At 35.5% G+C, this 23,525-nt stretch overlaps 1 protein-coding gene across 6 annotated transcripts in view; it reads left to right on the top strand.

The window, feature by feature from the left end:
- The window catches only part of MAP3K7 (mitogen-activated protein kinase kinase kinase 7), a 45,209-nt gene that overhangs the window by 18,263 nt on the left and 3,421 nt on the right, over positions 1–23,525 (top strand). For 3 of the 6 annotated variants that reach the window (XM_010565671.1, XM_010565675.1, XM_010565676.1), the window contains 9 exons: positions 680–808; positions 2,918–3,048; positions 3,449–3,530; positions 4,724–4,875; positions 5,518–5,677; positions 8,280–8,360; positions 14,686–14,753; positions 20,356–20,464; positions 23,289–23,350. In XM_010565671.1, the coding sequence (XP_010563973.1) occupies positions 680–808; positions 2,918–3,048; positions 3,449–3,530; positions 4,724–4,875; positions 5,518–5,677; positions 8,280–8,360; positions 14,686–14,753; positions 20,356–20,464; positions 23,289–23,350 (974 nt within the window). Of the gene's footprint in view, positions 1–679; positions 809–2,917; positions 3,049–3,448; positions 3,531–4,723; positions 4,876–5,517; positions 5,678–8,279; positions 8,361–12,003; positions 14,477–14,685; positions 14,754–20,355; positions 20,465–23,288; positions 23,351–23,525 lie in introns of those variants that run through there. The other 3 variants (XM_010565673.1, XM_010565674.1, XM_010565677.1) reach the window with 3 other exon arrangements.

Raw genomic sequence — 23,525 nt, forward strand, 5'->3', positions numbered from 1 at the left:
ATTCTTTCTTTGCAGTCTCTGAATATTTTTATTCATTATTCTATATCACCTATGTGTCTCTGCACCTTTATCAGGAGTCTTGGAAATATTGAACATGCGGTCAAAGAACTTCAATTAAGTAATGACATGACAAAAAGAGTAAGAATAATAAACAGGGAGGAAATAAGATGGTGAGGAACTGAGGAATCTGATGATTTGTTCATATGGTAACTTAGTAGTATTGCTAGAAACCTGCAATTAATAAAGAGCAATGGATATGACAGATGTTACTGGCTGGCATATTGCCACTAACATGGAAGAAGTGAGTTGAAGAAGAATATTTAGAGGAAGCAAGCATAGTCAGTTAAATCCTGAATGCAAGAGATCTTTGAAACTTAATGTTTGCGGTTTATATTATATACTATAAATATTATATAAGAAAACGGACGTGTTTTATCATTTCAGGATGACTCCAAGTGAAAAGGATTGATTTCCAGAGAGAGGCATTCCTAATGATCCTACTGTCCAATTATTTCAGACTTAAGTTAGTGTGAATCAGCCAGCTTTAGAAAACTGTTTTTTCTCAGTAAAACAAATGTGAAGTGAAGGAAAGCATATAGAGCTATTTATCAGCTCAAACTGTACTTTTTTAATGTGTTATATAGAAAAGAGACAAATTACATTGATGGCTTTCTTCCAGGTAGCAATTACAGTGAAAAATGTGACGTTTTCAGCTGGGGTATTATTCTCTGGGAGGTAATCACCCGTAGGAAACCTTTTGATGAGATTGGTGGTCCAGCTTTCCGCATAATGTGGGCAGTTCACAATGGTGAGTTGAAAATACTTTATTGTATTTGGAGTTGTGGACTTGACCTATAAATTTGCTAAACACTTGTAACTGTGCAGCTTTAAATTACTAGTTTTTCTGTTTTATACTTCATTAAATATCCTTTTTTGTCATAAAGACTTAATAGTTAGACACTGCCACTTTTGTGTAGTGTGGGTTTTGTGTTACTTGGCTGCTACAGTGCTTGCATTTCCTGCTACATGTAACTAGTGTATGAACAAACAAGGGAAGAGCCATGTCCTTTTTGTTATGACACTCCATTTTAAAAGTGATCTCAATCATCTGCTACAAAAAAAAACAGAACCCCTCTGTCTGGATGAATTTTATTAGCCAAGTTGTCTCTCTCGCGCTCTCTCTCTTTTTTTTTTTATTGGGAATCTACAGTAAATGCGTGAGTTTAAGTAACTTGACCTGTCTTTAGAAATGCTAGAAACTGTCAAACTCCTGCAGGACCATTAGGCATTAAAAATGTTACTTTGGTTTTCATCTGGTTTTTTTGTTGTTGTCGTTGTTCTGCTGTTTGAATTGTTTTACCTTTATATCTAGGTATGTGCAGTCATAGAGCGGGATTCTACTGTGCTAGGTACTATACAGAACAGATTCTCAGGAGCTTAGAATATAAACAGGAGACAATAGTTGGATTCAAATGGACAAAAGAAAGCAGTAGTACAACATTGGTCAAAATAATAGACTAGTATCTTCATGCTAGTGGTGTAACTCTTCTAACAGTGTGGGTTTAGGTACCATGGCAAAGCAGAGTTTTAAGAAGAATTAAGTAATGATAGTGAAGTAGTTCAGTGAATGTCTGCCAAGAGTTTCTGCCATTTGTGAAAGACAACGTCAAAGAAACCATGAACTTGTTTGGAAGATGTAATTAACAAACAAGCAACGAAGGCTGGTACTCTGCCTGAGTGTCATTGCTTCAGTACTAAATGATAGAAGCTTAGGTGAGCACAGGCATCCTATTCAATGAAGAGAAAGGGGCAGACAGTGATAGAATGGATGAGCATTGTAGTCATAATAATGCCCAGAGACAGACGTTTGTAAATGGCATTTTTGAATGAAGAAAGAGATTCTCTGTTTCAGTTTTTCAAGGACACGAGTCGTTGAGATTAGGAGTGATGAGTGCCTTGCATAAAAGCTTTAACTGTAAAAGTAAGTGTAAATGTAATGGTCAAATCAGAAAGCCTTGGTATGGTGTGAGAGTATCCTTTAGGGGAAGAAAAATTCCCTATCTGTCCCTACTTTTGCTTTAAAAACTTCTCTTTTTTATTTTTCTCTTTTTGCCCCCCCCCCCTTTTCTTCTTTTCCTTCTTAAGAAGGAAGTGTTAGTGCACTTCATCTCACTTGAAACCATTGTGACACCCTTACTTCATGTATTACTTGTTAAGGTTAATACATTTTTAAATACTTGCTGCTTTCTATGCAAAATGTCACTACATCTCCTGGATTAAACACAACTGGATGTCCATTAATTGTAGTCATTGGTGAAATAGTAAAAAGAGTAGAACTTGAACCAAAAACCAGCTGAATACTTACACAACAGTTGAAGTAAAATACATAATTAAAAATGTGTATAGGCCATGAAAAAGTCGCCCAAAATTGGTACTTCCAGTGCTTAATAATTTTTCAGGAAGTCCTTAAGAGGAAAATCAGCCCTCAAAAATTCTTTTTTTTTCTTTTCCCCCCCCCCCCCCTTGTGAGTACAGCATTAGAAATCAAAGGCTGTTACTGCTTGCTTCCTAATTTGGTCTAGAGCTTTATTCTTCAGAAAGTGGTAACACATTCATTAGCCATTGTAATACGTTATGCTTGGTCAGTCACTGAATATATTCAAACTGCTACCGAATGAAAAGTTTAATTTTCTTTCTACTTGTTTGTATGTAATTGTATGTCCTGCAAAGGAACTTTTTTTGTCAGTTTTTTGTTTGTAAGAGGGAAGATTAAGTACAGGCCAGTTCTTTCAGACTACAATTAATTATATGTTTTCCTGTATTTATTTAGCAAAATACCAGAGAGAGATCAGTCGCTGTCGGTCATCTTATAGTCTGTTTAACAAATTAAGGGTTTTTTTTCTAATTTCCATTATAGGTACTCGGCCACCACTGATCAAAAACTTACCTAAACCAATTGAGAGTTTAATGACCCGTTGTTGGTCCAAGGATCCATCACAACGACCATCCATGGAGGAAATTGTTAAAATAATGACACACTTGATGCGGGTATAAAAATTTATTTTAGTGTCTTAATTATTTCTTAACCTGTTAAGTTGGGAAATTGAATTATAAAAGGTATGCCTTTTATCACACTCCAAAAGCAGGCTTGCATGTTTTCTCTCTCCTTCTCTCTCTTTTTGATAAAAATTATCAACTTATTACAACAGAGAAGGGAAAACATTCCTCTTCTTATGGGAGAGGCATACTAATTCATAACAGATTTGGGGAAATAAATAAAATAGTCATAGATGTATTTAATGTATTACTAAAAATAATTGCATTTATTTCTCTTCTAAATAAATTATTATAAACATAATATATTTATAAATTATTTTATGAGGTACTATTTAAATAATTTTAAAACAATTGTTAATTACTTTGTCAAATCATTGGTGTTTTTTCACAGTACTTTCCAGGAGCTGATGAACCTCTGCAGTATCCTTGCCAGTATTCAGATGAAGGCCAAAGCAACTCTGCCACTAGTACAGGTACGCATGTATAAATAAGAGAAAAGAACAGCAACATGAAATGATGCAGATGGATCATAAAGCACATTCTCATACTGATTTTGAACTCAAATTGGGAAAGGTAACCTTTCCAAAATCTTAAGCCTTGGCAGGAATCTATTTTTTTGTTAAGACTTCATACCACATCATATTTGGTGTTCTCAGCCAAATGGTTTTGCTGAAGTGTACCTCTAACAAAGTATAAGCATATAATAAAAGCTGTCTCCAAATGTCCAGCTTTAAGGTCTTCTCCTTTTTTCCTCATGAAGGTTGCTAGCAATTGACACTCTTTCACTCAAATATAATGTTTAGGAGTTGGCATTTTTAAATTTCTGACTATTCTGGAAAGCTGCACCTGCTTTCAGTTATGATCTCCACAATTTAAACTTGCAGTTGTTTTATGTTAAGATGCAGTAAATACAGTAGTTGAAATTAAGTTTGAGGAAATAACTAGAAAGGTGAATGGAACAAAATGTGGACTAGGCTTTCAGGTAGTCTTGCCTTCAGAGAAATCCTTTTAATAATAAAAAATAAAGATAATTGGTGCTCTCATTCTTTAGAGTACAGTTTTCCCACTTCAGTTGTTTTTAATCTTAGGTGTCTTCACCTTCCACTGCTTTGTTCGTTTGTTTTCTATCTCCAAACAAATTGCTGTTATTTTGGATAAAGTTTCCTTGGCTACTTTGCAACTTAGTGATGTGTATATTACAAAATCTTTTCAGCTGTAGCATTGTACTGACTTTATTAGCTGTTCTCCACCCCTCAGCACAGGATTTTAAGATGCGATTTATCACTTTAAACTGTGAACATAAAATGTCTGTTATTTTTCAGGTATTTGTGCTCCTCTGTGGTTAATGATGGACTTTGTCATTAATTGTGAATGAGGTTGCTGGTTGTGTTGTTAATATAACATCTATCCCAACAATTTCTCAGGAAGCTAAAGATCGACTTCAGAATGCCATTGTAGTACTTAGTTGTGTATTCTGTCTTTTTCATTTCTTTTGCTTCTTAGATTAATGGATCTGTTGCAATCTTGCAGCTTGCCTTTCATTAAAAGTTTTCAAAAGTGTAGCTTTAAAGCAAAGTTAGGCTTCTGAGAATGCTCAAGTGAAGAGATGCATTTCAGTATTTTTAATGGAAATTCTCAAATGTTTTTCCTTGTTACTGATTTCTAGGTTCATTCATGGACATCACTTCTACAAACACAAGCAACAAGAGTGATGCTAACATGGAACCAAGTGACTTCCAAGGAGCTTCTACCAATGACACTATTAAACGTTTAGAGTCAAAATTGGCACAGCAAATGAAAAATACAGCCAAGCAACCGGTAAGCCAATGTGTGCAATTTTGAACCATAATAATGAAATGGACAAAGATGGACAAAAGTGTTGTAACTGCTACAAAACATTAGTGTCTTCTTTCAAAAACAGTACAAAATTGGAGCCAGTTAGTTATAGAAAAGAACATGAAAGGGGATGGAAGAATATTGAATTATTTCAAAAAGTTAAACTGGAAGGCTGTAATAAGATCTCCAATGAAATAAAAAAAAATAATTCATTTTATTTAAAGGGATTCATTAGGCTAAAAAAATTTATATTTGAAAATCACTGCCTTAATTTAGAACTGAAATGTTAGTATAGCATAAAAGGATTAAACATCTATGTGAATTTTGAAAATACTATGTTTTACTTCAAGCAGATGAAAAAATACAAAGATTCTCTTGTGACAATATTGGCCTAATTTACTCAACTTTTATCTATATAAAGTTACATTATTTTGAAAGTTACAAATATTTGGTACTTGTATGCCAGTAATAGCTAAATTATTACCATTTATTGAATTACAAATTTTAAATTGTCACTTTTAAAATGCACATTATAGAAATGTATTTTAACCTACATACTGTGCCTATCACGGAGGGGCTTCTGCAGAATTTTTTTTCTTTTTAAAAATGTGACTGTTGAAACAGGGTGATCCTGGCCGTTTGAGCTTACCCCCATCTCGTGGGAGCAGCGTGGAGAGCTTATCAGATGTTCGTGCGCGACCACAGTCAGCCCTTGTTTCAGGAGAAGCCAAAAGGATGAGTGCTGACATGTCTGAAATAGAAGCAAGAATAGCTTCCATCACAGGTAAAATTAAAGGATGTTTGGGGGTTAGACTAAGGAATTGGAAGGAAGGAAAGGTGGAAGGAAGATGTAAAACATGCATAGTCGTACAAAAGGTTAATACCACTAGCCGTATGAAAATGCTTTAACTTTCCATGTAGTCTTTATTGTCCTGTATTAATTGTGGGGGGAAAATGGTTTCATTCACAGTTGTACGCTCAAGAAAGTTGAGTATTTTAATTGAGTACTTTTAAGGTTGTGGAAGAGACTACTTTTGTTGAATTAGACTTTTACCTTTTTAAGAAATCATTATAAGACACCTAAATATCAGTCTCATTCCAAATGCACAACTTTCTCCTTTGCATCTGAAATAATGTTATTCCATCTCTGGTAGCATAATTATTTCTAAAATAACATTTCCTTCAAGGTTATTCCTATAATATTTTGAAATTAAGAGGAGGGTTTAAAGTTCAGCATGTTACCAAGTAAGTTTTAAAATCCACTGTGACAGATTTCAGAAAGAGAAACATAGTTAGATTTTATTCATCAGATTAACAAAGCATTGGTGTCTTTTGGTTTGTTTTTTTTTTTTTTAAAAAAAAAAGCTACAGGTGTTTTGCCAGGTTTGCTTCAGGTAGCTATAAACTGTTGTGTCTAAACACTGAATCCTTAAGTGAATTGGAGTTTATGTGTAAGTATAAATACATAATTTTATGGTGAAAGCAATCTTTATTCTTCCCAGAAGAGCGAATTAATAAAAATGTGTATACTTGGAAAACACTTTCTTGTCTCTTTTCTTCATCAAAGATATTGTTTGTTAATCTGTGCGAAGTTCAGGTTTTAAGTTTCATATGTGAAACTTTTTTTTGTTATGGTATATAACCACAGATTTAAATAATCAGACAAAATAACTTTGGTTAGTCCAGGGTTATTTAGCTGTTCTAGTATTTTTCTACCAATCTGAAAATTAGGGTAATAGAGTAGCTGTAATTAATAAGGAAATACGCATCATGTTCTGGCTTTCTTGTGCACCATGACTATTTCATTTTTGTTCTTCATTGTATTATGATTACTCCAGGATTTTGTTTTACTAAATACTGAAGTTACTCATGAAATAATATTTATCTTGCCCTAAACACTTTTTAGTTTTATGTTCTTATTTTAAAGCCTTATTCCAAGATTTGTCTTTTGTATTGTCAGTCTTTGACTGGATGATTGTGTAGCACATCTCACCCTGAGTATCTCTAAAGGTTTCCTAACACAGAAGGCAGCTGTGTACTTACCTGATAATAACAATATGCTGGTTTTATTTTAAAATACGTCAGGACTCACTTTGGTCACTGACACTCTAAAGTCAATTTAAGTTTTTGACATTAGTGGAGATAACCTGGCCATCCTTTGTGCGAGTTTTTAATTTTCCTGTTCTCTCTTCCTTAAGTACATTGCTCTGAATAGTAATTATTATTTCAGAATATTCTAAGATTTTTGTTGTTGTCATGACTGTAGGGTTTCTTTTTCTTGAAAAAAAAGTATATATTGAACGTACTAGATTTTGGGTTGGTTTTTTTTAAGAAATTACTTCAGGCAGTAGTGGACTACTAGAAATGAGGTCAAGCCCATCTGACTGTAACTTTTTCAAAAAAGAGCTGAAACTGCCCTGTATTGGTTTTGCTTTGTTTTTTAATCCCGTTAAGTTTGTGACAGAAATAATATGCTATGAACCTAAAAAAATTGTGTGGCTGGGTGAGAATTGGGCTGTTGTTAAGAGTAAATCGGGTCAAGAATTATTTAATCTTCTTGTTTCATCTATTGCTAGATTAAGTGTAAGAGTAAATCACATAATGCACATCACCATTACTTACTAAGTTTGAGATATATATGCTGCAATGTTCTACCCTTAGGAGATAGATGTATTCAGACTTTCCTTTAAATGGGAACTATTTATCTTAAACTACACAAGTAGTAAAACAAAAATAGTATGATTAGATTTTATTCCATAGTATATGTTTCCTGAACATCATTTAAAAATGAAAAGGTTGGTAGTGATACCCAGTTTGCAAAACAAAAAATCTTCACTAATAGGACAGAAGAATGGAAGGCAGGAATGATTGTCAAATGTAACAAGAGTAAGCATTTTTTGAGAGACAGATGAGATTTCCTTTAAAAGGAGGTGATTTAAAGAAACAGAAGTACACAACTATTAATCTTGTTTATAAAATAGTTTGTACCCAACACTAAAGAGAAAATGTTAAGTATGTTCAGGCTATCAAGAATTTATTCTGAATATACAGGTGATCTGAAATAAATTGTTCTCTGTTTCGATAATTACATTTGGTTTTCCCTTCCTTGTTGCCATGCTGCTTTCTGTGTTTGACTTTTGTGTTGCTAACTATAACTAATTACACGGTGTTGTAATGACAGCTAGTTCTGCATTTTTTGCTTTTTAACAGTTGCTTTACTATGTGTAAGCATGAGTGGAAGGCAATGCAGTTTATTCTGCATGACACATTTTTGCATGAACTATAGTTTAACCAAGTTTATGAAAAATGCAATATTAGGAATTTAATAATTTTGCTATTGCCATTTTAGTGTTTTGCATGTGTATTGTATATGTGTATTTTTTCAGCCTATTCCAAGCCTAAACGAGGCCATCGTAAAACTGCTTCATTTGGCAACATTCTGGATGTCCCTGAGATCATCATACCAGGTATCGCAGACCAGGTGAACGGGTCAATTGGTTAAGATGCCGGAATAATGATCAGACTGCTAAAAATACTTCTTGCTCCAGTTGCTCTAGGGCAGAACTAGAAATTATCCCAATAATTTTTGTAATATCTCTTTACAGAGGGACATGATATTTTAGTACAAAATTACTTTTATCAGTAAATGATTTGATCTTCTAGTTCAAATTTACTTTTATTGATAAAGGATGTTTTCCTTTATGATCTGACGTTCAGAGTCTTCTTATAGAGCAAAACTATATATGCAGTCTTTTATTACAATACCTCGTTTGGTGAAAATGCACTTAAGTTGAAAAATTCCTGTCTAGGTAATTATCTTGCCCTGATCTTTGTTGTGTTTGAGCACTCATTTTTAATCTAATCAAATATTAGTAGAAAAAAAACTTAAGTACATTACATACAGAACTTCAAATCCACATGATACTTGTGATTAAAAAAATGAATGCTTAATCTATGTAATTCTTCTACGTGACTACAGTTTTCTAGAGCTAAAATGTGTCTGCACGAGGTATTTGTTGTGTTTAAGTTAATGCAAACTAAAATTATTAGGAAAGGCTTCTGACAGGAAGAAAATCAGTATAATCAGGCACCATAGCTGGTAATTTCAGTTGGGACTTTAATGAATAATTCTCATCTATCCCAAGTCTATATTTAGTTAGCAGCATATCGTTTTCCTTTCCCATTCCTTTTTTGGCAATCAAAGTGGATTTCTTTCTTTCGTTTTATACTTCTCAAAGCCTAAAAAACAAGTATAATCAATCCCAAACTGTGATAGGTATACCATTAGCGGTGTGCAAGTTGCTTCAAAATGATTTGTCAGAGGCAGGAGATGCAAGTAATAGCATCTACTGCTAATGTAGAGATCCATTAAAAACTGTGGACACCCCTACTCTAAGTTTGTGTCATCTGAGGAAGTTTCCTTGTAAATCTTGACATTGTTTGGTATTTTAAAGTTGAATGCAAAAGATAATTTTGTACAAAAGTTTCTTTCAAATAACTTTATTGAAGTTTACATATAAAAATACAGAATGTCAAAAAGTAGATTCCAAAGAACAATAGCACTACCCATGAAAAGAAAACCTATCTGGCATTGAGGCTAAGAAGTCAGCAAGAAAGTTTACTAGCATAGCTTTCCACTGTAATTTTCAAATGGTCCTGGCCTGCCATAATATAAATGAAATCCTGAGAGAGCAAGGAAAGAGCAAGTGAAGAGAACTGTCAAGTTTTGCGATGTCAACATGTGATGAGAGCCTGGTAAATAAGCTCTAGAACCCAAGTGCCTCTTGTCTGCACACTGTCTGCGCATAACAGCACTAAGGCTTCCATGACACCTTGAAACTTTTTAATTATTCTCTAAAAGTCAGTGAAATAAAATGCTGTGTTGTTTTCACAAAATAGATTGTACCGGTCTATTGGGTTTACTTATTTAGGCAGAGGAAGTAGATATTCTTCACCTAGACTATGTTAATTGAACTTGACAGGATGGGAATTCCGAGCTGAATTTGGAATAGATACGAGAGAAATTGCAACTGGTAGAAAAGAAAGAAGGTATAGGATTGGTCCAAGCATATTAATGAATTCTGTCAAAATTTACTCTTAAGGTATGTAAGGCTTAAATGAGCAATAATGAAATTCACTGTTAATGCTTTATCAGAAGCGACTATTCATAAAGAGGAAGATTAGAGTATCACATAGGGTGAATTTTGTTGTGACTGGGGGAAAAACAGAAATAGGGTAAAAGCCAGGGCCACGCACTGTGGGTCATACACTAGCAACAATTTCTTTTAATAAGATGACATGGGACCATAGCAAATGCATGCAGATTAATCCCAGATAGTATAAGCCATAGATGTAATGCAGTTGTGAAAAACTGTGAAATCTCAGGGTTCATTTCCAGGAAAGATAAGGAAGCACTAACACTATTTACAGGCCCTAGTTGGGGTTTAATCAGGAATTTAACATACTGTTCTGGGCAGCCATATAAAAGAAACGCACACGCATTCTGAAATAATAGTAAGAAAAGCTACTAGGATGGTATGGAGAGTATAAAGGAGAATCCGAAAGCATGGGGGTTTTAGCCCACAAAATGAAAGCTGAGAAATGAGTAATTATTTTCTATAGATGAATCTGCAGCTAAGGACTAGGAAGAGAGAACTACTTAAGCTAAAAGACAGTATTGGCACTATGGAAAAAAGATGTAAATTGTCTGCAAATAAGTCTGGGCTGTATATCAAAAGTTTTCTGGTTGTCAGAACAGCTTTTCCGTAAGAATCCCAAGGCCAGAAAAAAAAGAGATTAATTGTTAGATGACAGGGATGTGATCATCTGCCCAGTAAACTAATTATAATTGGCTGTATACTTAAAGCAGTTATTCAAAGGTACCTTGCTCAGTTATTCTTTTAAAGACAATATAACGTGGTCTATTTCTCACCTCTTTCCTTTCCTTACCCTCTCAGCACAAGGCTTTCAGTCCTGGCCTCATAACACACTTTTCCCCTTCTAGTTATGTTTCCAAGACCCCCAAACTGGCACCTCCATCTCAATCCCACCCCGTTACGTTCCTCAGCACTTCTGCCACGTACCCAGCTCCTCCGAACTTCCCTGGACGTGTCGGTGGGGTGAGCAGCCTCTCTCCGTCCTTGGGCAGCACGAGTGCCGCCCCAGTCTGTGCTGCTGCCCGGAGTTCTGCTGAGCCCATGGGAAAGCAGCTGCTTTCCAGAGAGGGGAGGCACCACGCAGGCATGTTACCATGAGTCAGCTGCTTTGGGGCAGGGCTATTTTAGAAGTATGAGTACTACATCTGCTGTCATTGGGGTTTTTCATAATGTGTTGCCTCAGCTGCTTTTCAGCCACGAACTGATTATACTACTGAGGTCATAAAACACAAATTTTTATCAGTTGAAGGTACAATGTTGGCGGAAGTGGCAGTTTTTCATATATATTTGCTATTCTTTCTGAATAGGTTTAAATAAGGGTGAATAGAACTTTCTTTCATTTAAGATGCTGTTTGGTGTTACTAGCTTACAAAACTTAGAAACTGAAAAATGGATCAACTAATTCCTTTTTTGTGTAACAACTTCGCAAATGAATTTTCAGTGGTGGTATCCTGCAACCAGATAGCCAAGTGAACTACCTGTATTTTTTTTTTTTCCAGTTTATAGTACATGTAATATATAGTATAGATAATAAACAACAACATTTTATTATTTTATATATATATGAAAAATAAAAACCCTAGTAAGTACAAAAGGCTTAAGTAGCTATGTGTTTAAAGAAACAAAAAAAATTCTAAGTATAATTTGTAATATGATAAAAAAAATAATCAGAACACCTTTTTGATACAAACCAGTCAAGCAGCATCTAGCAAACATACCTTCAAGTATGGACTTCACTGGCAATGTTAGACATCTCATACATATAGCATGCATGCATTTGGCTTTGTAATTTTGGCATCTGAAACTGTGCCACAGCATTAAGATTTTTATAGCACTGACACTGCATAAATGATTACTCAGGACAGGCACATTTTGTTGAGTGTCTTTAGAAAGTGGATAGGAAATAGAGATGCTTTAGGTCAAGCCAGAAATCCCACACATGTCTCCCCAGATCACTTCATTCTTCTGGAATTCAGATCAATGTTTTAACTTCTTTAAAATGTCTTCTAGCACTGTTACATTCACTGATCATCCTGCACTGTGAGAGAGGTTTGGGTCTTGTAGGTGTGTAAGGAAAAGAGTACTGTGTGCAAATAAGAAAGTGTAAAAGGAGATGCAAGTATCTGCTAAAGGGCAGGGAGAAGAGTTCATAGCTGGTCTGGATATTTGGCTGGAGGGGGAAGGGTAATCAAAAGCCTTAATAAGCTGTAGAATTTCTTTTTGCTGGAGTGTGTGGGGCAGGACACGATGGAAGTTTCCTTTTTCATTTAATTTTAGAAAATAAAACAACAGTATGTGAAATGGGTTTTTTGAGGCCAGGAAGTATGTTTGTGATGACTGATTTTTGGTCTTAAAATTCTGTAAATGACTGAAATCCTGACATAGTGCATCAAGCTACTGTACATTAACTTCTGTGCATTTACAGATCTCTTAGTTTTTGTAATGAGAAAAATTAGTTTTAAATGGATGTAGAGTTAAAAACAAGATCAAAACTGTGAGAGGAAAGCATAGAGGAGTAGCAGTGATCATTTCAAACAAATATTATATGTTGTATATTTTTCAGTTGAAATTTGTCTTGAATCTGGAGCAATAAGTATTTGTTGATTCGTAGTCTGTTTCTGCTTTGTCTAAGCTATTTGCCAGATGTCTGCAGTAGTTATACTAATTAAAATGGCATTGCCTTAGTAGAGCTTGCTCTTCCCTCATGCTACTAACTTGAAGATATTTCATTTAAAGGTGTTCATTTATTACAGCACAGTAGTTTTGGCCCCTTTTTCTCTCCCCAAGGCATTTTCTTTTCTTTCTTGCACCCCGCCCTGATTATTTTAATGTTTTGGCAGCCATGTTCTAATATTTCAGCAACACATGTGCCAGGTTCTTTAAATTCACAAATGTTGCTAATCTGAAATGAGAATTTCAGATATTTTTGCAAGCCTATTTCAGCTAAGCTAATTTTATAACAGTGTTGTTGAATGAAATGTGCACATAATTTTGTATCAGTCGTGGGTGGATCACCCATATCTTGAATATTAAGATGAGCTGTGGCAGCCAGATGAAGTATCCACGGCATAGAATTCTATTAATCGTATAGTCTTGTTTGCTAAATGATTAGGCAGTGAAAAAGTTCGCTGCAAATGAATGAGTTCAGAAATTTTGACATAGATTTGTCATTCACATGATCTCTAATGTTGAAGTATTAAACGTAATATAGCCATTGTTCCTTGGTAAGTATATACCTTCCTGAATTTCAGAAGCAAAAGATCAAGACCACAAAAAAAGTTGCAATTCAAATTTATTTGTAGTCAGAGCACAGAATATATTCCCATTCTAGAATCTTTCTTGATTTTCTTATATGCTTGTTTCTCATAATACTTTCTATAAATTTCAGACTATAAAATGTCATGACAAATTGGTAAAGTGACACTGAGAATTTTGTATTGCTGTTTTGTGGTAATGTGTTCCTACATGTAATAGTACCTATATTTAAAAATTTAATATATGATACCAAGAAATGTATTAATATTAAATAGTCTTACATTTTTGTAGTAACTGTTGCAAATTAAAACACCTGTCGAGGTAGGCTGTGGAGCCATATGGAAATGATGCTGAATAAGAAGTATCTAAAAGGTTAAAAAGTGCGACGCCTCTTCCAGGGCTTTGAGTGAGCTGGGTTGTCTGTTGCGCGCAGGGTCACTGGGCAAGGGGCTGCCAGGGCTGCAGGACATGTTTCAGACGCTCCCCTCCAGTAGAAAAGTTACGTAATGCAGAGCTAAGAGCAAGAATTTTGAGCATTGTCAGCTGTTACTCAGGACGTTTTGGTGTTTCCTTTTGGACAGCTGACCTGCTCTCAAGAGGCAATATAAACAATCACCCTAATAAAAATCAAAGTAGCCAGGGAGATTCAGTTGCATAATCTCCTCTTATTTTTACGGAGACTTTGTTTCCTGGAAATGCCTTTGATTGTGTGTCAGTGTTAAAATTTAAACTGTTTTATGTAGCTGTCACTGGTGGATAATTGCTAACAGGTGGAAGGAGAAGAGGAAAAGATTACAGCATTGTGCTCAGTAGGTTGATGGTGAGATGTGATTTAGCTGAACGGTCCCCTTTTCACACTTCTCAGAGCATGAGAATAGGACAGAGTTGCGTTCATCCGAAGGAGACAAAGACCAGAAGGAAGCGCTTTCGCTTCTTAATTTTCATGAGGGGAGTGGCGCGCGGGCAGAAGTCCTTGCCGTGTTCCTTGAGCACGCCAAAGAGCAACAGGTTAAAGCTGGCAGCCTGTTATCTTCGCAGTCTAGCTTTTAGAAATCCCCATAACGTAACGCACTTGAAATAGATGTCGTCATCAGCTCCTGCCCCGAGCACTAAGCCTGACCAAATACATGTGACAGAAGATGGTGGAGTAGAGTGCAGCAGCTATTCATGTGGTAGGAGTGGTTATTGTATTAGGGTATACTTTTTGTTGACAGGCCAGCATGTTTTGAGTTAAAATTCTGCAGCTGTCTCTCTCTCCCCCTCTCTCACTTTCTCTCTGTGGATTTGTACAAATTCCAAGCTCCTCTGCAACAGTCGCACCCTTCTTATTTTGTTCTGAATAGATTTCACTGGTTTGTTTTTGTTTTGTTTTTTTTCCCAGCAGGAAACGGACAGCAGAGGCGCAGATCCATTCAAGATCTTAGTGTTGCTGGAACAGAGTCCAGTCAGGTAACGTCTTTCTCATCTCTTCTTTATCTTTCAGTAAAGTCAACGCCGAATCTATACAGGGAAACTGGTCTGGAAGTCTTCACCTTTGATGCTTTCGTAGAAATGATGTGGAAGTTTGGCAGACTGTAGTGTCATTTGTACTGCATTTAAATGAGGTTCCACAAGGGTAATCTATGAATGAGCTCTAGATGAGAAGTGTTTTCTGTATAGCTCATGCAGCATTTATCATTTCTATGTACACATAGTTTTTGTGTACCACTTAATTTGGCTGAGGGCAGATGTTAGGCAGGAAAGCCTTTTCACCTCTCTAGATGTAGAAAACAATTCTAATGACCACATAAGATTGTCTGAAGCAGCTATACGTACATTAGACTCACTTTTTGCATAAAAATAAAAAGTATGTGCATCAGTATTATAAATGTATTTGTTATCAATCTCTGAACCCTGAATAGTAACTTACAGTAGCATCTCTCCATTTCTTGTGAAAGGTTTACAGGAGGGTGCTGTCACAAAGTTTTGTTTAAAAACAGACTATCTCGATAAGATATTTTATAATAACATAGCTTCTTATCTGGTATTGTAAGTGCCATGGTAACAAACACAGTGGTATGCTACATTAAATTGAAATTAAACTAAGAACAAATTAAACTAAAAACATATTAAATGAGAAAAGTACAGCTAATGCTTCATTCAGATGTGTTTATTTTGTGTTTTTAATTGCTTCATTGTTTGTTTCAGTAATTCACAAAGGCTATTTGGTCGTTAGTGTGAATTGGCAATTTTGATATCCCTACTATTCTTTGGATGTGGGAAACTGGAGCTTAGCATATTCATTGGGTTAATCAGGTTTCCATCCTAAACAACCTACTGTAATAATGTAAAATAGGGGGTAATTTGGGGTTGTATAGTTATCAGGGAAATCAACATTTGATCCTTCTTTAATTCTGTAGAGTGTGATAGCCACAGAAACCTCATCAATCCCCCAGGTATTATTAGCAGAATTTACTATGTACATCTATCAGAAAATAACAAATGAGTCTTAAATACATTTTAATATCTTCAGAGAAGACAGGTTTGTCTGTCTAAGAAAGAAATTAATCTGCAAAATTTAGTAAAGAAATAGATTAGCCTATTCAGTTAACTGTAGAACTAAAAATTATTAAAGACTTGGGGGGGGGAAATTAAGTGACAGTACATCAGTTATCCCAAATTGCACTGATTGATATATGAATATATTTAATTACAGCTTTTTTTTTTAATTAAAATTTTTCATTCTGTTCATTTTAATGGTTAATATTTAAAAATATAGAATTTCAGCATTTACTTCATATCTTAATAACTAATATAATAATCTTGCTTTGAAAGCTGCTCTACTGCTTATATGGATGTTGTAGCTAAGTTGTCCTTGTGACCGGGAGGATACAGAAAAGTGTTTTTGTTTACCTCACCAATTTCGGATGAGGGTCTGTAGAAGTACCAGTATCACATTTTACTTTCTTGCTTCTGAGAGTGTACATATTGGAAATCTAAGTGGAAGAATTACAGTTATCTGCTTCTATCTTGCGGTTTGGGGCAACTTTATAATAAAACCTGGAAAACATAATATATTAACAGGCATGAAAAATGCACTTAGGAAGAAATTCTTGCACTGTCCATACAAACGAATAATGAATTTTCACCCCCTTTCTGGTTGAGAAGAGATAGCATTAGTTTCAGCAGACTTTTCTGACTTTTGACATATGTATGCTTGTATATTTTTTTAAAAAAATAAATTGGAAAACAATGAAGAAAGCAAGCACAATGTAATTATGGCAAAAGACTTAAGATTACTCTTTATGGGTTTCTATAGCTCTGGACCTCACTGCCTTGAATTTTTATTAAAATATCCATATAAGCAATCTACTAGCCAAAGCAGAAAAAACATCTGTGACTAGCATAGCTCTGGTCAGTTTATCGTCTCTCCCCATATGCACCATACCATATATAGGTTATCCTTTCTAATGTGAAAATCCCCTTCCCCCCCTCCTTTCATTGCAAACATCCTTCTTCCCTGCATTCCGTTCTGCTTTACACCCACCCTGCGGCACAGCCTTCTTCACCGAGCAGCCATGGCACTGCGTGCCTCTGCTCCCGCACCCAGCCCTTGTAAGCCCCTATCCCACTCAAAATTGAAGGATTGCCACGGTGCTGCTTTTCCTTTTTTTAACTATTTGACTGACACACTAAAGCTGACCAGAAGTTGTTTTTATTAAACATGTGTTTCCTGAAAATTGCCACTGTGTCAATAGAAAATTATTCTGTTTTTTTCAATCAGGAAGGTTTGTCCAATTCAGAATGGAATTTTTGTTAAGGTGGAGGAAAACACTGGACTTGATAATAATAAATACACCAAACTTTGGGGTGCTTACCGGAAAGGGTAGACCAAGACTCTTGTCTCCCTGTTTAACTGCTAGTCTGTTTTAATCTGACCTTCTTGTATGTTTTTGTGATTGTATGTATATTTTATTTCCGCATACTGTTGGAATAATTTTTTATGTGGTTTGTATGGCTGATGATTACTATTTTTATGTTGTGGAGACACTTAAGGCATTTTCCAGTATTGCTCTTACTGATGTTATCAACAGCACAGTAATAGTGCTTTGCAGATGATTTTGCTACTCAACTGACCCTTTTACATCAACAGTTTAGATAGGAAAATATGCTAAGCCAAAGGTTTTCTGTCATTGGATCAGCTGTTAGAGTGGTTTGGTGTTGAGAACCTGTGTTCAATTTTTCACAGATTTCTCAAGTGCTTGGTGACCTTAGGCTGGACCTTACTCCAAGTGACATGAGCAGCACTGATGCAACCCTCTCTGTACAGTCAAATGCTACATTTCCATTTATTTCCATCCATATACTATGATGCTCTATTCATTTTTCCACATAAATTTTTTTGCCTGAATTGTTTCTTCTGCCTTTCCATTTCCCTGTAACATGCATTTTAAAACATCGTATTGTGCCGTCTCTCCAGCACTACTGCTCTTGCCTAAACACCTTTGTAACACAGAAACAGATGTGCAGACTCTGAACTGCAGCCATAAAAACTTGTGGCAGCTTGAAGGAACACAGCGATCCTGCTATTTACACTGAATAGAGTCTTTACAGAATTCGATATTTTATACAGATACTGAGAAACATATTTCGCATAATCACTCAAGAACTGCAGGCTGTGGTCAGATGCCTAATAAGGTGTCCATGTCCTTGCCTGTGTATCTTTTATTGGGTTGGTTGTTTTGGTACATCATCCTTCACAGAGCTATTGTAATATCAAAACTACCTAAATAACTGTTGCTGGGCCTTCATAACTCCTACGGTTTACTTTCAAGGGGGAAAAAGAATTTAATATATTAAAACCATGTACTGTATTGAACAGTTGAAAAGCAAGATCAGAATGTACATGCCCACATGCATGCAAGCTAAGTGTGATAATTTGGGGGAACTGATATTGTACAGATGAATCATTCTATCCATGAGATTGTGAAATTGGTCACGGATACACTTTTTTTTTTTCCTCCCCTTTCACAGCGAGATAAAATCCACAGATGAGGAGACAGGGTTAGTAATGATGATTTCTTTAAATTGGGTTGCCCATTTAAATTAAACTTGAGGGGGGCATTATTCCTCAGAGCACACCAGCTTTTCAAGACTGCAAATCTTTGAGAAATGGAAGCTAAGAAGCTAAAAATGCCATGTGGTTTTCGCCACCTGGCAAAGATGATTTGAGAGTAACCTGATAACAAGTTTGTTGAGCGTACTGAGATACCTGGAGGAAGGAAGGATGAAGAGATACCTGTGAAAGGGCAGCAGAAACTGATTGCTAAAAACAGTCACTGGCTTACCTGTCAGAGGGCCTGGTGTCCAGGCAGCCTAAAGGATCTCACTCAACACACGCTCAAATGCTGTAATCTAACAGGTGTTCAGTTTGGGGAACTTCCCTGGGACTTTTCGATGCTTTTTAGATAAGAATCCTTCATTTTTATCTCTACTAATTTTGTCTAAATAATGTTATCAAGGAAATGTTTTTTTTCTGTTGATGGATCAAAACAATCTGGTACAGCAAGCAATTTAGTACAGCATTGAGAACTTACTGTAACTAGAGTACATCTCAGGTGCCCTTTGCTATCAACTGTAGATACTCAAATCTATTTTTACTTAAAGGACTTAGACACTGTTAAAAGTGCTTTCTCTGTCTTCTGACCTTTCACATGAGCAGAGTGTGTTTATCATTCATATTTGAGGACACTGACAGTAAGCAGTAAGCTCGGCAACTTAAACCTTGCTTAATGTCAACAAATACTCCAACGCAAAAGCTTTTTCAAAATCTCTGATGCCGTCCGTCATCCTGATAGTATCATCCATTGGATTATTTCTACAATAGTTTATTGCCTTGTTTCTGGCTACTAACATAAAACACTAAATGGTTAATAAAAATTACAAGAGACACATAATGCAGTTGAAATAACGGATCTTTCAGTGTGTAGAATCTTGTTACTCTTTGGATTGTTACCTGACTGAAATCCTAGCTTTTAAGATAGGATATTTGGAAATCAGAGTCATAAAGAAATACAGTTCCCGGGTAATGCATATTTCAGTACTTCTTTTGAAAAATAGAGACATTTAATTATTTCATGATAAATACACCATACTGAAAATAGTTGTATTTTAATAGCTTCTTTTCTTTTTACTTCGTTTCTTTTCCTGCAAAACTCGCTGGGGTTTATAGTCTTAAGTCCTTTACTGTGTTACTTTTATGTCAGTGAGGGGGTGTATGAAATACAAGAATATATATTGTAAATAATAATTCTGAAAAAGAAGCTCAGTAGAATAATGAAGTCTGTAGTATGTTTTTGTGCTTTGGTGAACAAAAGGGTTGGAGGAGTCATGCTGTATATAATGGAACTTCCTAAAGACTTCTAGTTTAGTTCTTAATTTGCTTTGTGAGAGAGAATGTACTCATTTTTTAATTGCTTTGCTTTAATTGATTGATCCTTTTGGGTTAAACACTTTTTTCATGTTTTCTGAAGATGGATCACATAACCTCTGAGTTAACATAAGAACCACAAGAAAACTGTAGATTAACACAGCGCAGTCTAGTGTAGTTACTAAGCTGCATTCCTTTAGTTGAATGTAGTTCCATTCATTGATTAAACATTGGAAACAAACTTTTATTTCCTCCTTATGTTACAGAGGTGCTAGATTTCACTGAATGGTGGTGTGAAAATTACTAGACATAGTGTCATGCTTTTATATAAAGATCTTGAATACATTGTTCAGCACTGCTTTTTATTATGCTGAATAGCCAAATTATATCCATTTCTTTTTATATGGGGAAGATGGAGTAGAAATGGGGATGAAATTATGCCTGCAATGCATGTAAAGTTTATCAAACTATCTGGAGAGTTTTCAGGGTAAAAGCTTGGGGAGGAGGATATTTGGGAGGATTATAAGTTCAGATTTCTTCACACTATTTTTCTTTTTAATAATGTTTTTTAAAATGAACCCTTCAAAAAATCTTCTGTTAACTTTTCTTGTCATTTTATTTTGTTTTATTTTATCATTTCAGGAGAGTAGAAACAGCAGTAGATCATCTAGTCCTAGTGTGAGAATGATCACTACCTCGGGACCAACCTCTGAAAAGCCAACTCGTAATCCATGGACACCTGATGATGCAGGTAATCCTTTGTTCATTAGTTAACTTTTTGCCTGTAAAAAATATAAAATATTTATTTGATTATGCAGTGCCTAGACATTAACAAAACTAAGCAGTGAAAGTCACAGTCCATTTTACTTCTGCTTAAATTAAATCATTACATTACTGCTTTGTTTTGCACACTGGCTTTAAGAACTTTTTTATATAGAGATTATATTAAGTTACATAAACTTGTAAGCATTTTGCTTGTAAGATAGTACTGTACATATGCAGTGATAGTAGCATATAATGCAGATCTTTTAGCACCAGTTTTTGACTGTAGTGTGGTTTGGAGGAATTAGGGAAATAGACATCTTAGAGCATTTTAGTCTTGTGCATTTGTATTATGAATGCACAGTTAAAGCTTTCATTGCTCTGACTTTTGCAATGAAATGTTATGTAGGTGAGTATCAGCTAAAATACGTTAATTCTATTTTTTATCTGTGCTGTAATTTTGCTTATGCAGAATGTACATGTGCACACAATCTTTCTGTTTTTAAATGAACTAACATAAGTGTGTCTGCAGAAGTGTTGTAAATACTTCTACTGTAGCATCACTGTTCTTTTGTTATGGAATAGGATTAAGAATGAACATAATTTAGTAGTTGCATTCAATTTTAAAAGTCATAATGCACTCCATTATGAAAAGAAACAATACTGGACTGCATGAAAGCAATGGATCCCCACAAATTCCTTTTTAGAACATAAATAAGAATTACATTTTGTTACCAAAATGTACGTGTTGAATCTTAAATGTAGTCTCGAGCTGGTACCTCATAGTGCCTCAAATTCTGAAATCTTTTTCTTGTGATCTGTTCCATCTTTGGCTGATCAGACTCTTTCATTCTTTTCCTGTAACCAACTGCAAAATGGAAACTCACATGTGGACTGACTCTTGCACAAGTATATATATATATGTGTGTGTATATATATATATGCACACTTGTATTTTACCAAATATAAGGTGATTCTGTATGTAAGATGTGTACTTTTTCTTTTTTCCCCCCTGTTTTAGTGGGAGGAGGGCAACATACTCTTGTATTTTGCTTCTGTGCTTTCTTCTTTCTGTCCATTGTCGCTTTGCCTGATGACAGTCTGTGCATTGTCACTCATAATGTCCCAAAGCTCTTTCCCACTGCCACAGCCCACCCTGTGCCCTCTTTTGTGTAGCATGGGTCCTGAGTTGCTTTAGGCAGTGAGCACTTACGGGAGTTGCTGCCTCACACGGAAGCAAGCTCTTACCCAATCAATAGTTCATTGGGTACTGAAAGTTGCTGATCATGTGCCAGTGCAAAGGCAGTGCGTCCCAAGTCTTTGGCCATAAATGCAGCACAGCACTAGAGCTAAAAGTCAGGTCTGTTTTCTAGCACACAGAAATCCCTCACCTTATACTCAGGTAAATACAGAATGTACCACATGTATATTTTTTCTTGTTAGGCTTATGCAGTCCATGAACAAAGAATTTTTTTAATTTCTAAAGGGAGAAATAATTGTAGTATTTTGTAAAAGAGTGTATGTTTTTCAGTTAATGAGGCAAAATGGTAAAATGAGGATGCAGCCGAATCTGGTCAGTCACAGGCAAATTTCCAGTTCTGTGACAGTGCTGAAATGCTCAGGAATGTAATCTGAAGTATTTTGCGTGTATCGATGTATTTGAAACATTGCAATGATTCCTTTGCTGTAGCAGTATTCCATATATGGCAATAGTCTGATGTAGGGAAGGACTTTTTTTTTATTGTTCTCATTTAAGATACTGTGGTGATTAAGTTGGTTTTAGGGTTGTTTTCTTTTTCTTTTTTCTTTTTTCTTTTTTTTACCACCTTCCAGTTTCCTTACAAGCATACACTTAACCACTTTTTCTCCATTCCCACCCTCTTATTTCTGTTTCCTTTTGAAGCTGCTCTTGGAGATAGCATAGTCTTTGAGGGCAACACCTTAGTTTCTCTACCACGACTACTCTGTGGCAGGTGCTTTTGGGGTATGGGTAAGCAGCCCCTTTTTTTTCCCCACCTACCCTCCTCCATATAATCTAGTAGCAATAATGCAGCTATAAAATCAGTAGTTTCTCCATGTGTCTTTACTCCTATGTCTCTTAAAGCTTAACAGTAACCTTTGTGATCCCCAGATTGCGGGCTACCAAAAGATAGGATGTATAAGAATTCAGAAACATGTTAAATCTGGAATGAAAGCACTAGAGAAATCCAGAGTAATTGCAGCATAAGAAGAGAGCAGCCAGGCCCAGGAGATAGATTGGTTATTGGGTTCCTTGCTACCCACAAAGTATCTCTACAGAGCAGAGAAGATGCCCTAGAGCATGTTGTGAGGAAGATACTTACAGACCTCGCTGGGAGCAGATTTCAAAACTGAGCAGGAGGTTGTGCTTATTTTATTCTGGCAGAGCTGGTTTGCACAGCTTCTAATTTTAAAATCATTAGATGCATGGGCTGGCTGGCTGATCCTTCATAAACAAGAATGAAATGGCAATTTTTTTATAAATAGAGAACGTGATTGCAAACTGTACAAAAATAGTATTTTTAAAATCTGTATGCTGTTACATGGCTTCTATAAGTGTAGGATGATAACCTTAATCTTTATTTCTTCTTGGTGTGATAGACTATACTTTTGAAATTCTTAACTTTATCAGAAAAACAAAATGATTCATCTGCCTTGGGATTGGAACGCTGCTATTTCCATTTGCCTTTCCACATTCAGATTGTGTATTGTGAAATGATTTAGAATTCTTGGTTTTGTCCTATAAGAATAGAATTAACTGAAAATACATGAAAGTTTTCTTGGTGTTATTACAGAGACCAATGGGTCAGATAACTCCATCCCAATGGCATATCTTACATTAGATCATCAGTTACAGGTAATAAATATATGCTTTATTAGATTGTTTATCTTGCATTTCATTCTAATGTGTGAATTTGGGGCTGCAAAATACAGTGCCACATATTTACCTGTGTTTATATTCTGTCTAACTTTTGACCAAGGCTAAAAAAATATATTATGTAATCTGAGATTGGTTGACTCAGATTTGATCA

Source organism: Haliaeetus leucocephalus, unplaced genomic scaffold, assembly GCF_000737465.1.
Source record: "Haliaeetus leucocephalus isolate CR32 unplaced genomic scaffold, Haliaeetus_leucocephalus-4.0 Scaffold195, whole genome shotgun sequence".
Taxonomy (NCBI): Eukaryota; Metazoa; Chordata; class Aves; order Accipitriformes; family Accipitridae; genus Haliaeetus; species Haliaeetus leucocephalus.